The sequence below is a fragment of the Strongylocentrotus purpuratus genome, unplaced genomic scaffold (assembly GCF_000002235.5).
Source record: "Strongylocentrotus purpuratus isolate Spur 01 unplaced genomic scaffold, Spur_5.0 spur5_scaffold_15, whole genome shotgun sequence".
NCBI classification, from domain to species: domain Eukaryota; kingdom Metazoa; phylum Echinodermata; class Echinoidea; order Camarodonta; family Strongylocentrotidae; genus Strongylocentrotus; species Strongylocentrotus purpuratus.
Genome location: NW_022145600.1, coordinates 13,710,175 through 13,727,368, shown reverse-complemented (window position 1 = coordinate 13,727,368; position 17,194 = coordinate 13,710,175). Strand labels below are relative to the sequence as shown.

Genomic DNA, 17,194 nt, shown 5'->3' with positions numbered 1-17,194 from the left:
AGCCTGTGCATGAGGTTCATTGCAAAATCATTCAAGCAATGGGCTGGAGCAGGGCTTATTGTTTGGTGCTGGTGTGATCGCCATGCCATTGTTTAGCACAAAATTGTTTGGATCCAGCAACTCGTCAACTTGGCCAATATGACGTCACACTTCGGTACTCTGTAGTTTCTGAAGTCTAAGGCACAATACCTTTGCATATATATATATGTAAATTGAAATGGAATAAAAGTTTAGAATGTGTCTTTGTTTTCAACCATTTATAGATAAAAATATAGCACTAACCTACAATAATTTGGGTACATACATACATTTCCAATATAAAAGAGATGAAAATCATACAACTATGTTCTATAAATCAAGGAGTAGATGATTCTAATGATCTTAAAACCTAGGATTATAACATAAAAATTAGAAAATATAAACATATTTATTTGTTTTGATACCTCGTCATTAACAGCATGATACCTTATAAATAATAAACTTAAAGGAAAAGTCAGATTAACTTGGTTTTGATAAAAGATAAACAAGAGAAAAAAATTAGTGAAAGTTTGAGGAAAACCTGATTAACAATAAAAATTAAGAAAAATGTGAATTTTGGAAAATTTCATTAGTGAACCACAATTCAGAAACACTGCGAGCACCTCTAAAATTTGCTTAGTACAGAAAGTTTCATTAACTTTCATTTTCTTAGTTGCAAATGACGGAATAGATTTGTTTCATGCAGGGATTGCATAAAAACATATTGCAATAATTATTTAGGGTGAACGTATGATTGAAAATTTTCTTGAGGTTTTTCAGTCAAGGGAAAATGGGAGGGTAGCTCGCAACATACGCCACAGAGTTGCCAATTTGTGTTTGATTGATTGCACCTTCAACAATTAATTACCTTCTAACTCTTAATCGTTTTTTGCTTAAAATTTCACTGACAAGTTTCTCTCATTTTTCTGCTTCTTTTATTAAAACAAACTAAATATCAGGATGGACTTCCCCTTTAAATTCATTCAATTTGTATTTGATCCTATTTCCTATGAATTCTAGTCATTTCAGCTGCTATCACTGAAATATAATATTAAATGTTTTATTCAATAAACATTATATCAAAAGCCCCTGATTCATTTGTACATACAAAATGAAGTTTCTGGAAGTTCTAAGCGATGTAATAATAAATTTAGCCATTGTATGCATTTCTAATTCTCAAAATTACGGCAGTAAGGAATGTTTAATTACCCCAAAAATGAAAACATTAAGGAATTCATATTACAGACTACATCATATTCTATTCAGCCTAAAAAGTAGTGTAAGAACAAAAACAAAACTTGCTGGTGTACAAGTTTGTGTTTCATTTTTTTTCCTGAATGAATAAGACATTCTATGTAGGAGAATCAAATCTTTTTAAGGCTTAACCCTATGTAGCCTGGGCTATTTAAAAACTGCATAGTTTTCGGGCTAGATAGGGTTCACCCACAATACATAAACACACAAATATTGTTTTAAAACAAAATGCCACCTGCTGAATGAAACTCCTTCATAAAACTAAGATTTCACCTCATTTGGACAAAGAGGGCAGCATTGCATAAAGTCAATCAGGACACTTACAGTTATTGCAAATGTGAAGTTTCCTGTATCAAAGTGACTCAGTAACATTGTTGAAGATTGATGAAAACCTGTTTCATTTTTGTATGAAATGTCATTTATCATATTCCTTCTACTGTACTAATCCTCTAACATGCAAAGAATCCTGAAAAAATTATCAAACCACAAAGATTTTTTTGAATTTGCCCAACCGTTTTCCCATGAAAATAAGACAAGAGACAGGCTTTTAATAATCTAATAATCTTTTAAAATAATATAGAGCCAATTTATTGCTTTGCAACAATTTACATTAACCTTAAATGTAATTAAATTGTATAATATAGTTGGGAGAATTAAGGAATTGATCAGATCAGTTTTCCTAAATTTTTATCATTAATAATGGTCTGTTTTCACTCAAACTTTCAGATGATCCTAAATTGTACATCTAGCATTGAAGTCACTACCTTAGCACCATTTTCTATCATCTGAACAATGTTACACTGAAGTCCATTTAAGTAACCTCTTACATTTCCCCCATCTATCTTATAGCATATATAAATGTACATTGGAAGACCAAGGAATGATTTAGATTTTGGCACAATATGAAAGAGAAGACTCTGATGACATACAATAAACATTTTTCAAAGCAGAAAACAGTTGTAGAATTCCCAACACATGATATGAATGAAAATAATTTATTGGTTGGATTGTAGACTTACACATTTCACAATTATAACACGACGGATATCAAACTATCAAACTGTCATATCACACACAGTAAATTTCATTTCCAATATTTCTGTTATACACTTGTTATCTTGCTGAGTTGCAATACACACATATTTTTTTCTTCTTTCTATAATGTAATACCTTGACGAATCAAACAATTATTTACATATATTCATCTTTTTTAGTGAAATGACATGATCAATAATTTGATTCGGAAGTTTGTAAAAGTCTATGTATTGCATATACATAACAATTTGTTGTATCAGTTCATTCAAATTCTTGATAATTCTCAATAATTGCATTATCATTCATTGCCGAGAGAAATGATGGATTGAAGCTGCCAAACTGGTACCTTCAGTATTCCAACTGTCCAAGCATACAATTAAATATACACAGAGTATATTGTATATCACTATTAGAAAGGCAGTATCTTGAAATGATGTGTAACATCAACCCATGACTTGAAATTAAGCCATTAGTAACTACAACTGTGTGCCCCTGTTGCCACTCATTCACAAGAAGAAACTCACTAGTAACTACACATTATCTGGAAAGACTCTTTCAACAGAAATGCAATGTTTTTCATTACAGAGTCTACCGGAGCTAGAAGGGCATCGATTCTATATTAAAGCCCACTGCACTAATCATAGCTACTTGCGCCCTCTATGAAGCAAAAAATGCCTAATCGGTGACCATTGGTCCCCCATGATGCCCTTTTTCTTATTTTAATTGAGAGCTGACTTGATGAGATAACCACCTGTCAGTGACCTTGCAGGGAGGTCTAATCCCCTCTGGCCAAACTAGTACAGACGGGCTGAGAGTGTATGGGTCAACACCCTTTGGGCTACAAACAAATGATATATATCCTCAGAGATAACAAGTGACGTGTGATTATGCAGGATCAAACAATTTAATACTATAGAATGTGAATGTTAAAGGGCAGTTTTTTGGAAGTGTGGTTGCTTAAAGATCAAAACCCTCTACAGCAATTAAACTGTGCATTCCATCAGCTGCATAAAGTGGTAGAAATAATATCAAGTATGGATCTACTTCCATGATGAACTCTAAGGTAATAAACTGAGATCTTTAAACCCTCCTTGTATAAAGCAAATGATGTGTCGGTGATGAGGAAGATGGGAACAGTAATCAATATGTACGCAGCATAGTTGTTTTTACTACATTTCACATACTTATCTGTCTACTAACCCTTTGCCTAAAGGAACCTAATGGTCCATATATTACCGGTAAGCTTATGGGAATTCATAGGTTTACATATCATGAATATTCAAGACTACAAACAGTCCTTTTCAGGACTACACACATTCAAGAAAGAAATATTAAGGAGAGTCCTTTCCAGGTCTCCCCAATCCTCCCCATCTCTCACAAGCCTACTGTACATCTACATCACCATGGAAGCCGATACTTATGAGCAGCATCTAACATGAATATTGTTGTTAACAACACTTTTCTGCATCTCTTACTCTAGTTATCTTAAATCACTTCCTAAACAAGTTCTACCATTTACAACATCACAGACTGGTTTCCTGGTTGGTGACATTTCTGGATACCCTGTACCCCCAGTGACCTAGAAGGGATCAACGCCAAGGCCAGACCTAGCTGCCTCCTGCACTGGGCCGGGCTTGCTGTGAAGAAGAAGACTGTCCTTTCTACAGAATCCATCATTTGAAAACTTCATCCACAGCCTTGCATGATTCGGGGTTCCACTGTTTACCATAGGAAGGATCTTGTATCTTTATAAATACAGTCAAACCTGTCTATAGCGACCTCCCAAGGGAAACACAAAAAGTGGTCTTTGTAGATACGTGGACAGGTGGTCTTTGAAGACAGGTTCTATTGGTACATGTTTCAATGAGAATCCATTTTCAACGGAAACAACAAATGTGGTCTTTGTAGACAGGTGGTCACTAAAGCAGGTTTGAATGTATTTAGCTTCTTTTCTCTTGCCATCACCTCACTTCTTAAGCCAATTCTTGTTTCTTCTCAGATTGGAGCCTAGTTAGTGACGACGACCTACTGTTTTCCTTCATCCATTTCTAGAAGATGTCCTCCATGACCTTACATCATTTTGAATTTCTGTTCTTGACCTAAGGAAGGGTTATCTCTTTTATTCTTCGCCTCTTTACCACTGTTTGTCATCGCACTACTTAAACTAGTTCATGATCTTAACAGATTTGAGCCTAGTTGGTAACGACGACCTACTGTTCTTCTTCATCCATCTTTAGAAGATGTCCTCCATGACCTTACATCATTTAGGATTTCTATTCTTGACCTGAGGAAGGGTTATGTCTTTAATTCCTCGCCTCTTTACCACTGCTTGTCATCACACTACTTAAACCATTTCATGATTTTCACAGATTTGAGCCTAGTTGGTGACGATGACTGTCCATCCTCTGCCATCCATCTTTTGAAGATATCATCCATGGCCTTGCGTTTCTGGGGGTTTCCATTGTTGACTGTGGCTAAGATCTTGTCAGCCCTTATGAACTGAACAAAGCGCTTCATCTCAGAGTAGCTGCTGTGCTCACTGTATGGTATTCCTGAAAGAAAAACATCACAAAAATTTCAAGAATTTGAAAAAATTACAAAGATTTTCTTTCCTTGCTTAACAATGCCAAATCTGAGATGCATGGCCCTACGTGTTATCAGCGTCTGTGATATGGTGTAATATTGAAGTCCGAAAATAATTGCACTTCAAAATGATCATGAAGTGCCTCAAATAAGTAAAAATCTTTGAGTGACCAGTTTTACCATACTCATTTTCCCCAATAGACTGTAGTGATAAAAAGAAGTTGGGAAAATGGTTTTTGAAATTTTGAATTCCAATCATAAATATCTTGATAATCAGACGGGCGATCCGCTTGTAAACGTCAAGGGCTTCCTGACTGACCTAAAGATTTATAATTATGATTGCAGCATGAGCAAAATTCAGGATTTTGTTTAGAATCTGAGACAAAGATACCCAATCCCTTTGAACTATCAAGATGATAATGTGACCTCCTTCTAATTTTGTGAAAGATCAAAACAGATATTTCAATTAGGAAAAGCATTAGAATAGGTGAAAAGAGAGAAAGGATAACTTGATTCAAATCTTTTAGCAGCAAGGCTGCCAAATATTGAATGCCCTTTTATAGCTGGTACATTTTACCTGCTAAAGCAACACAAGTATGGGGTCATCACAGTTATTTGTTGCCAGAATTGCCATTTCAGGATCGATTCTGGATGAAAAAAACTGTGGAAATATATTTTTAATTTTGCGGGACTATACACACTACTATCTATTCAGCAGAGATAATGGCAGTGGTAGTGATGGTGGAAGTAGTAACAGTGGTAGTAGTAGTGGTAGAGGTGGTGGAGGTTATACTGGTGATGGTAGTAGTAGTGGTAGAGGTGGTGGAGGTTATACTGGTGATGGTAGTAGTGGTAGAGGTGGTGGAGGTTATACTGGTGATGGTAGTAGTGGTAGAGGTGGTGGAGGTTATACTGGTGATGGTAGTAGTGGTGGTAGAATTGGTGGAGGTTATACTGGTGATGGTAGTAGTGGTAGAGGTGGTGGAGGTTATACTGGTGATGGTAGTAGTGGTAGAGGTGGTGGAGATTATAGTGGCGATGGTAGCAGTAGTGGTAGAAGTGGTGGTGGTTATAGTGGCGATTGTCATGGTAGTGGCAGAAGTGATGGTGGTTATACTGGTGATGGTAGTAGTAGTGGTAGAGGTGGTGGAGGTTATACTGGTGATGGTAGTAGTGGTGGTAGAGGTGGTGGAGGTTATACTGGTGATGGTAGTAGTAGTGGTAGAAGTGGTGGTGGTTATAGTGGCGATGGTAGCAGTAGTGGTAGAAGCGATGGTGGTTATACTGGTAATGGTAGTAGTAGTGGTAGAGGTGGTGGTGGTTATAGTGGTGATGGTAGTAGTGGTAGAGGTGGTGGTGGTTATAGTGGTGATGGTAGTAGTAGTGGTGGTAGAGGTGGGGGTGGTTATAGTGGAAATGGTGGTAGTAGTGGTAGAGGTTGTGGTGGTGATGGCGCTGGTAGTGGTGGCGGTGGTGGCAGTGGTATTCTCATTATACTGTACCATAAATTTTTGATTTTCCACTCTCGGAAGGCTTGATATCTGAGGGTGATTCAACCTTATCACTGTGAGTCCAACCAGTAGGCTTGAAGGCAAGAATGTTGTCATATCTTGAACTGAACTGGGACAGGTACTCCTTCAGCTTCTGCATGAAGATTTGAGAACCATTCAACAATATTGAATAACCCTATTGTTCAATATTTCCAGAGCTCTATTCTTTTTTAAGGTCAAGTGTCACACTGAAATGAAAACTTTGGATACTAGTGAATACACAAAAATGTCATAATTGTATACATGAATATGGAGCAAAAAATTTCATATATTTTTCTTTTAGGGACACAAAACAATCTCCCTCCAGTTATCTAACATAATTAGGCCCGAGTCATGTCGAGATTTTCATAAACCGGGTCCCGACGGCCTTGCACCGATCGGGACCCGGTGTCCCGAAATCAGCTCGCAGGATTTGTCACTTGCCTGTATAAAAAGCGCATATCATCGGTATGTCCCTTAAAAGTGACCTTTTTTATCAATCAAATAAATCAACACATGCATACCTCGGCTCAGATCGGTATATTATTCCATTTGACATTATTTTCATCCATGATTGGCGATGTTTAGTGCCATTATCGTGCCTCTAAAAGTAAAAAAGCTGGGGCAAAAATAGAAAACAACATTCGAGGCGCCATTTCGATTCATGCAGGTTGAATAAATTGGGTTAAAATATATGAATGTTAGAATAATAAAACGGCTTTCTAAAACATTCTTCTTTACAATATACTGATCAAATAATTTTTTAAGACAAAATAAACATTTATCTCTTATTTTAAACATCGCATGTTTTTTTTTAAAGCTGAAAATTACTTAGTAATGACAAGAAGTTTCGATACAGATAGCTGTTGCAAGGCAAGTTCAGACTAGTCTCGGAAAAATGCGCAGTGCACATCGTTAGCTGTAATCCGTGCCCAAACGAACCCAAACAAAGACGTGATCGTAATGAGAAAAAAATCATTAAAAACTACGAGAGCACAATTGGAAAGACAACTACTCAAAATTATCGTAAGCAGATACATAATTTGGAGGAAGAATACAATAGTTGTCCAAGAAAAGCCACCGTGACAGAAATAGTGATAATCGAGGAGTAACTGGGTACATTTTTATCGCAAGTGGCCTTCCTGCTGCAAATACTCGAATCCTTTGTTATACTGCTTTCTACCGTAGAGGGCGGCTAGCCTCGTGTTCAATTTAAACACGTATAATTCAGAAATCGCAGCAGGGCCATTCCGATAATGATTGTACCTTTAGTAACTCCTTAAATATCACTATTTCTGTGGCTTTTCTTGGACAACTATTGTATTCTTCCTCCAAATTATGTATCTGCTTACGATAATTTTGAGTAGCTGTCTTTCCAATTGTGCTCTCGTAGTTTTTAATGATTTTTTCTCGTTACGATCACGTCTTTGTTTGGGTTCGTTTGGGCATGCATTACAGCTAACGAAGTGCACTGCACATTTTTCCGAGACTAGTCTGAACTTGCCTTGCAACAGCTATCCGTATCGAAACTTCTTGTGATTACCAAGTAATTTTCAGCTTTTAAAAGAAGCATGCGGTGTTCAAAATCAAAGAAAAAATATCTATTTTGTCTTGTTAAAATTATTCGATCGGTATGTTGTAAAGAAGTACTTTTTAGAAAGCCATTTTATTATTCAAACATTAATGTTTCTTTCAACCTGATTTATTAATCCTGTCGAGAGACCCGGCCAGTACAGTAGCTAGCTAGCAGCTGGCAACAACAACCCCATGGGGCGAACTGCTCTGCAACCCATATTTATATCAGCAGTTTGGATTTATTCAGGATGAGCTAGAATATGATTGGTAACAATTAAATACTTAAGTTTTAAGGTGGATTGATTTAAGTGGTGTGCAAAACTGCAATTTCTTACATATTTCATTTTTTTTTTTCGGAGCGTCGGTTCTCAAAAAACGAAACCGGGACCCGACGGCAACGGTCGGGTCCCGGTGTGACCAACCGTACCGACTCAAGCCTAAACATAATGGAATGAAGAGTATCTTGCAAGTCCCCTTTTTGGTTAAAAAAACAAACCATCTTTGACTGACATCGGTATAACCACAAACACACTGACCTGATGATTAAGCATATTCATGGCTATGACGTGAAGTCTACATGTAGCTGCCTTGTTATCACGGGTTAGGAGTGACATCAGATCATCATCTTCAAGGCATTCCAAGACTTTCAACTTCCGAGAATCCACATATACCTTGCATTCCAGTGCTTCAGCAATAGCTGTAAAAAAGGAGAGAAACCAAGGACTGAAATACAGAAATAACATTTTGACTGTTGTGTATTAAAAATCAATGCTACATACACTTATTCATGCTTCCTTAAAGGTAAAGACCAGTTTTGGAAACGCCACCCTCTCAAAAAATGAAATGGAAGCTTTTATTACCAATCATGTGAAAGAATATGTTTCGACTATTAAATATGTGATTATACAAATTTTGACGAGAAGCCGCCTACTAATTGATATATTTGGACCTGATAGATATAACAAAGTCGCGCACGTGTGGGGCTAGTCCCATATACATCTTTCTGTGTACAGTGCTTGTAACTTTATCAAGACTGGACCAAATTTCTTATCATTTTTGATGATTCCAGAACCTTGCAGTACACACAATACTTATATGCTAGATGATCAACCTTTTCTGATCGAGTCCACAATGTTTCTTTCACAATGCAATCGCATGACCATAACTGGTCTTTATCTTTAACATCCAAATGCAGAAAGCATTTCAATCTGAAAGAAGCCCCAAAAGTATTAAGTACTAAAAGAAATCACAAAGGCAAACACATCAAATGGTTATCCTTGACAAGGGATAAAACATGAGATATAACAAATGCATTATGGATTATCCTCAAGAACATCACACCTACCAACCTTGCAGAGCAAATATTAGGAATCCCTCAAGGCAAAATAAGGATAAAGTCATTTACTATACTTTTCACACAGAATAAGAAAGGAATCTAGGGTTCATAACATTGGTGTAAGGGCCAAAAAGTAGGAATATTTCCTCCAAAATGAGAATGGTTGGCAGCTGTGGAATATTGCATTGAGTAAAAGTGTGTGTCTACTTATCATCAGAGATACAATTTGCATGATGCATGAATTACTTTTCAAACGATTTTGATGATTTTGTATTTTGATGCAGATAACACTAGCAAGACACTAGCATTGTTGCATAATGTAATACAACCCTTGTTATAAGATCAGGCTAAACACATTTTCACCTCTTCAGATAATCATTTAAAGAGCATTTTCAAGGGACTTTCTTTATTTTTCTCACAGTAACTGACAAATGATGTTGAAATTACAAATTCTGAGATAAAAAAACTGTGTCACAATGGATCTTTTGGTGTGGCACAAATTGATTTTTTTTGCTTTTTTCCATTCCATAAATATATTTTCTCTTATTCCTACCTCTGAAGACCTTCTCTTTGCCAATGGTGTAGGTTGCACACACGATGAGGGTCTTCTTGTTTGATTTCACAGCCTGGACAGCTGTCTTTACTGCAAACTCTATCACTTCAGTCTGAGATGGAAATTTGTACTGAGGATCACAGTACCTACAAATGATACATAAAATTAATGTTACATACTGTCCATCAAAATAGAATTGTAAGGGAAGTTCTTACAAATTTACTCTTAATTGTACTTAAATATCTACTGTCTATTTATGTCTGTTTTTTCACTGGTATAAGTTTACAAGTCAATTTACAGAAAGAAATAATCATAATTATAGACAGTTAAAGTAATGGTTGACAGTCATAATGCAAACAACAAAAAAAGAGTCAAAATAGCTCAAAGTGAGTAGGTTACAAGAAATAAATTATATACAAGGATGACAGACAGAGTGAAAGAGTAGAAAATAAGGTACGCAGGAGAGGTGGATAGAGCAGAGAAGAAAAGATAGAAAGAGAGTGAGCCAAGAGTCACGTTCAATGTATTTTAGCTGTGTATACTGACACAATGAGGATAAGTTAATCTTTCAAATTCAATCAATAGATAAAGTTAACAAATTATTACTGCTACGGTATAAAATGGGATTACCAATCAGTAAATGTACAGCATACACTACAAATCTGCATAAAAAGCACAAATACACTGAACAGCAACAACAAAACAACAACATTCATATGCACGTAACAGATCAGATACTACGCTCAAAGTTGTATATATCTCATCAGCCAGAATACTAATCAAATTGATAGAAAGCAACCTCAGGAGTGATCCATCTTTTTCCAACTTCACAAGAAATAGTTCTTACCAACAGAATGGTATGCAGGTGTTGAAGCATATCCAAGACAAACTAAAAAAACAAATTTTCCAAAGTTAAAGATAAAGTTGAGTTCTGGTCATGCAATGGCATGGTGAAAGAAACGGTGTGAAATCGATCAGAAAAGGTTGATACTCTAGCATATAGGTACTGGTGTGTACTGCAAGGTTCTGGAATCATCAAAATTATAAGAGATTTGGCCCAGTCTTGGTAAAGTTACAAGCACTGTACACAGAAAGATGTATATGGGGCTACACAAACATGTGGCATATTTATGACTATGAAAGCATTCGAAGAGCCATGTTTTTGAGGATACAATTTTTATCTGATGTTCTTCCACACTTGCATAATAACAATGATAACGCTCACAAATTAGTTGTCACCTCTTCCCCGAACTCAACCTTCTCTAATAAGCATCTCACTTCTGTCTTCATGATCTTCGCATATCTTCGCCTTCAAACCATACCCTGACTTACGTAGTATCCAGATAGAGTTGGTTGACATGGCAACTGCTCAGTTGGGGATATAGCTCCATCTCAGCATCGGCCCTGAAGTCACCGGTATGTAGATAGATGACACCTGATTTCAGCTTGTATAGGAACATCACAGCACCTGGGCAGCTGAAAAATGCAGTACAGACAAACCAGAGAAAAATTTATAATGTGCAGAGTGAAAATTCATAAGAGTTCTTGAACTAAATTATAGGCTCACTAATATATACATTACACATACACAGGCAAACATTTCAAAAACATTAGAAAATAAGAGAAGGGGACAATGAGAAAGAATGATATATATATATATAGAGAGAGAGAGAGAGAGATAGAGAGAGGGAGGGAGGGAGAGAGAGAGAGAGAGAGAGAGAGAGAGAAAGAGAGAGAGAGAGAGAGAAAGAGAGAGAGCGAGAAAGAGAGAGAGAGAGAGAGAGAGAGAGAGAGAGAGAGAAGGAACATGGGGTGGGGAAGGGGGAGGATAAGGAAATAGATGTCAACAAGAGGAGACAACCCAAGAAAGAACATATAGAGAGGGAGAGAGAGCGAGAGAGAGGAAGAGAGAGCAACATACAGAGAGAAAGTGAGTGACAAGAGGAGGGGAGTAGAGGAAGGCAGCTCTGGTCATAATTTCAAGTGCTTAAATTTCCTGCAATCTGTATACTAGACATGGATCAAGAAATTAAACTAGAGATTAAATGCTTAGTCTAGGGGTCATAATCAACAGGCCAGGATTCAAACCTCAAGCTCTCTGAATGAGCATTAAACCAGATGACCCATGTCAGGTGTAATATGTAACAGAGAGTTTGAACTGTTAGACTATGTCACTCCATTGGCTCTGACTATAGCTCACAGAGACTGAAATATTATTCTTGTCACAAGGCTTTATGAATTGTCTCAAAGTCTGTGCCTGCGGACTATTTTCCCAGAGTGATCATAATTCATAGTTGTTTTTTTAATTTTTTTATAAATCATATAGTCCACTTACTGGTTTGCTTCAAGTAGTGTAACCTCCACGCCATCTACTTTGCAAGGTGTGTTCATGGGTAAAATCTTCACATATTCAGCGGCTACCTTGATTCTGGTTATCACAAGATTTCCTGTAACCTGATGCAAGAAAAGAACAGATTGGTACATTAGCCCATTAACTACTGAATTCATTTAGTGCTATAGGCTTAATACAAAAACCCTCTAGTTACAGTAGTCAATGGGTTCAGGGGATATTGGGAGAAAGAGGGTAGGAAGAGTGAGAAAATCAGATGTAAAGAGTGATAGAGAGGGCGGGGAGGAGGAGATCTAGTAATGTAGATAGACATCAACATTAAAAAGTGGATGAGAGTATCAAGAGAGGAATATAAAGACTCTCAAACTCTCTAAATCAAATAACATTTATCTCTGCACAAATGAAATAATGTTGATTACTTATTGATGGAATCTGCTTTCAAATAATTGTTCAAGAAATAAATTCCCTTAAAGCCCATTTGCACTAGTTTGGCCAGGAGGGATTAGACCACCCTGCGAGGTCACTGACGGGTGGTTATCTCATCAAATCAGCTCTCAATTAACATAAGAAAAAGAGGATCATGGGGGACCAACAGGCACCGATTTGGGAAGTTTTCTATATAGAGGGAGCAAGTAGCTACAAGTAGTAGAGTGGGGCTTTAAAGTTTGAGAAATGATCTGCAATCACTCTCAAGATGTATTCCATAGTTACCTTGCTACAGTAGAGCTGTTGGTCAAAGTGCTTAGTGAGACCCCCATAGTGGTCATAGTGGAAGTGACTCAAGAAGTAAGCTTTGCATCCTGGGATAACACCATACCTGAAGGCATCCACTGTGAAAGATGTATCTGATAACGAGGCAAATGTTGGGAAGAAAGAAGGGCAATATACATGTCTTTATTGTATTTATTGATTTATACTAACAGCAGAGCTTTATAAATGCAGAAACTTGTCTTCTTGTGGCAATTCACAGACAAAACTGATGGGTTAATAACTTAATATCTTTTGTTATTAAATTAATTATCATACCTTTTTTGCTTGTATTGTTTGTTATTATTATACTCCTTTTTGTTCCTGAAAATTAAATAAAATAATCTATGCATTTTTTTTCTTCTCCAAACTAAACTACCCCAAATTTATGCAGGATTCTGGTTTAATAATTAGCTTCCCTGCTTAAATCAATCATGCAATTCATGGATTCTATGGACTAGCAAAATGTAATGGAAAACACAGTAACATAAAATTGCTGACAATTATTTCTAAGAACTTTCATTGTACTGGGAGCAATATTGTTTACCTGGCATCTTTTTGTAGAAGGGACATTCCTTGCGACTGCTGTTCCCCCATTCCTTCTTCTCGTCGCCTTCTCCTTTGTTCCTCTTGTATGTCTGCTTGGATCCTCTCCACTGTCCCTTCTCCTGGATTTTCTGAGATGGTAGCTCTACTTTTGGTGCAGGTTTACACCCCAAAAAGAAGTCTAATGTTCTCTGTTTCGACGATGGCTCTACTTTTGGCAAAGGTTTGCACCCAAAAAAGGAGTCCAGTGTTCCCTGTTTCTTAAGCTTTGGAGTGACTGCTGGAGTCGATGTGGAGGTGTCATGCACGTTAGATTGTCTTGAGCATTCTTCATCTTTTGCTGACATTGCACTTCTTGCATCACTTGTCCCCCATCCAGACGTTGATGGTCTCTCTTCCTTATTCGGGAGTTCTTCCTCCTCATCATCCACTTCCATGTCTTCCTCTCCATCTTCTGAACACTCTGCCGCATCATCTGATTTGCCTGGAAGATTGCTGACACCAGGAATGTTGAACAAACTCTGGCTGGGTTCGTCTTCTGAAAATACCACAGCTTGATGCATTTTTCCTTCATGGTCGTCTAAAGTAGGGACAATTTCTTTGTTCTTATCAAGATTGCTGACGGTAAGAAATTGTCCTTCTTTGTTCTCACCAGGAATGTTGAACAAACTCTGGCTGTCTTCATCTTCTGAAAACACCACAGCTTGATCCATTTCCCCTTCACGGTGGTCCAAAGAAGGTACAGGAGGGTTAATGAGACTCTTGCTCTCTTCCTTCTGGCTTCCATCTTCCAGGGTGTCTTGACCTTTAACCTCACCATCTATTTTTGACCCCTGACCTCCAATATCAGAAGATTCATCCCCATTGGCATCAGCAAAAAAGAAATCCTCTAAGGTCGTATCATCATCATCATCATCATCTTGAATTGGAGCTGGAGGAACCTCAATGAAGTTTGGAGGATTAGACTTCTTGGGCCGATTTCTTGACGTTGCGTCGTCATCCTCCTCAAAGTTGGAATTCTGTGAAGAGAAAAGCAACTCACTTCCTTCACTGGCTGCATCATCCTGGATACAAAAGAAATGTTCATCTGTTAGCTTATCAACATCATTTGCCACACTCTGTGGATCCTTGGGTACCCTCTTCATATCTTGTTTTGGTTTAAGTTTAACAAATTCATCCTTACAATCTGCCTTTGACCCAGCATCATCAGCAGTCAATACTTTTGTCTTCTTAAAATTGTTCTGGTCTCTACACTCTGGCTCACTTTGATCACTTGCAAATATATCCATATCACTTTTGACCAGTTCGCTTTCACCACTTGCAAAAATATCCATATCACTTTCGACAAATGGTTGAGAGTCTTCAGAAACAGAGGACCATGAGGGTGGGTCAAAAGTCACATTTGTTTCCAAATTGGAAAGGGGAGAGTGCGAAGCTCTATTAAATACGGCACCAAGTGTTTTCTGCTCAAGACCAAGGGTACTTAAGGTCAAGTTGGTTAGGGTGGACTGATCAGGGTCTTTCTTCAATGTATTGTCTTTACTTACACTTTTCTGGTTCTCTGTACTATAAGATGTATCACTTTCTCCTAGATTTTCACGCTTTGGTGTAGGCAACTCTTCTTTATTTGCTAGTATCCTATCCAAGGTTCTTTGATTTCTGTTGATTACTCCTTTTGCAGATTTCCTGGCAGTGTTTTTTAATTTGGACTTAGGTTGTGAGGGAGCAATTTGAGAAGAGCATTGTTCCCTAGGGGTTAATATGACCCTTTCACCTTTAATTTTGCATTCATAGTCCCCCTTTGGAGTACTGTGGTACATGGATGGTGCTGCTGCTGGCTTTGAAGAGGAAGGTATTTCAAAATCACTGTCTGACGTCATGACCTCTGGTTCTGCTTTCAAAGAAGTGAACCTATCATCCATCATTGATGAATCGTCAGGTTTCATCTCTGATCTGACTAGAGCTAGCAGATCGTGGTTGAACTTCTCATAGTGGCTCAAGATTGTGATGTTGCAAAACTGACCTTCTGGACATTCTGTAATGTCAACAGAAATTAAAGGGTATTGAAAATGTTTGAAGAAAAATTGATTGGAGCTCTAGAATGCATGCAATAATTATCATTTTTGAGAGGTTACTTTAGTCTTTAGAATCAAATAATTAATTTAAGTATCGAGAATTAGACACTAGAGAGATGTATAATAGTTAGAAAGTGCAATAAAATAAAGTACGAGTATTTGATGTTTGAGCAGTTTTTAGTAAAGATTATTTTGAAACAAATGAAAAATCTGAAAAATTAAAGCATATATGGATTATGGAGATATCTTATACATAATAACAATCATGCAACTTTGTAAAATAAAATGTCACCTCAGACAGTTTAAAAAAATATTTATTCTAAAGAAGGGAAAAATATGTTGTCAAAAAAAAGTAGTAATATGGGAAAAATGAAATAACATAACATTGGAAGCACTATAGTGTACTTATTGCACCAACACCAGTATTCTCATTCCCACTCCATAGACGCTACACATAAATTGTGGGTGACGCCATGACGGAATGAATCATGCCCAGTGTGAAAGTGCAGTGCAGTATTGCCATTGAAATTAATAGTTTATTATTTAAACACATTAAATATTATTAACAAATTTAAACAGATGTTACAGATCTATAAAATATACTGATAAATATGTTAAGACTTATTATTCATGATTACTGGACAAACTTATAAATCTTTTAGAGAATAATTACCATTGTCTGGTTTTGGAAGTTCAAGGCAGTCTTGTATATGCTGTCCTGGAGAAGTTAAATGAATTGAGCAAAACGGTGCTTGACAAATTGGACAATATCCTTGTAGTTGTAATTCGTCTCCAGTTTCACATTTATTATCATGATTATTCTCAGTGTTTGTCATTTCTTTCTTCATTTTGTGCTGCTTTTTCCCTGATTTATTAGCAGGAGTACGACTCGGCTGGCTTGCACAAACACTCTTGCTCGGTTTTTGTGAAGAATCAAATATTATTCGACGACTGAGATGATTTTTAGTTGGTCTAGAGCTGGGTGTCATGCTACATTGGGACTGGGGAATCCCCGACATGTCCCGCGGCCGCGGAGTAGACTGACTGGACGAGGTACCGTTTTGCTGAGATGACGAAAATTGGTCCTCAGATTTTCTGACCCTCTTCAGAGGCCTGTGCGTCCATACTTCGTCATCATCTTCACTCTTTGCTGATGAATTTTTGGATGCCATTCTGAACAAGTCAAATAGAATGTGATTTAACTAAAAACGTTTAACTCTAGCCGGACTCTAGCCTGTTATTAGCATCATTGTGCACGCAGCTCAGCTAGGTCTTCTCATGTTGAAATTTGTACGGTCAGAAGTGAAACCTCGTTCAGATGTGATATCAGTCAATCTTTTGCAAAATACTATTTAAATAATTCATACCATTTGAATGAAATATATTGTAGTCTAAATATATTTTTAAAGTAATTTAAATAACAAAATAGTGATATTATTAATTAAGAAACACATAAACTGATATTTAACAGTTGCACGTTGTGAACGAGGAGCCCGAGAGGATGGTCGGAGATACAGCTAGCTAGCTAGGAGTGTGTTGCAGAAACAGTACAGCGAAGTGCATGCATAAGCACATAAGCACATACATAATATG

The 17,194-nt window shown here is 37.1% G+C and overlaps 1 protein-coding gene across 1 annotated transcript; it reads right to left on the bottom strand.

The window, feature by feature from the left end:
* Nucleotides 1–3,043: 3,043 nt before the first annotated feature.
* LOC115918083 (DNA cross-link repair protein SNM1-like) lies at nt 3,044–14,822 on the bottom strand. The gene is made up of 8 exons (XM_030985628.1): nt 13,528–14,822; nt 12,945–13,078; nt 12,219–12,337; nt 11,216–11,359; nt 9,884–10,029; nt 8,531–8,691; nt 6,393–6,534; nt 3,044–4,859 (listed from the first exon to the last, which is right to left on the bottom strand). The coding sequence occupies exons 1-8, from the start codon at nt 14,813–14,815 to the stop codon at nt 4,648–4,650; spliced, it is 2,346 nt and encodes a 781-aa protein (XP_030841488.1). The 5' UTR covers nt 14,816–14,822; the 3' UTR covers nt 3,044–4,647.
* Nucleotides 14,823–17,194: the final 2,372 nt, after the last annotated feature.

What these genes read in the sequence shown, in the direction of transcription:
- LOC115918083 (XM_030985628.1), bottom strand. Translation starts at nt 14,815, where the DNA reads ATGGATATATTTGCAAGTGATCAAAGTGAGCCAGAGTGTAGAGACCAG. An exon ending in AACAGCTCTACTGTAGCAAG is followed by an intron (nt 12,338 to 12,944) that starts GTAACTATGGAA and finishes TTCTTGCATCAG; the next exon opens with GTTACAGGAAATCTTGTGAT. An exon ending in ACACTACTTGAAGCAAACCA is followed by an intron (nt 11,360 to 12,218) that starts GTAAGTGGACTA and finishes TGCATTTTTCAG; the next exon opens with CTGCCCAGGTGCTGTGATGT.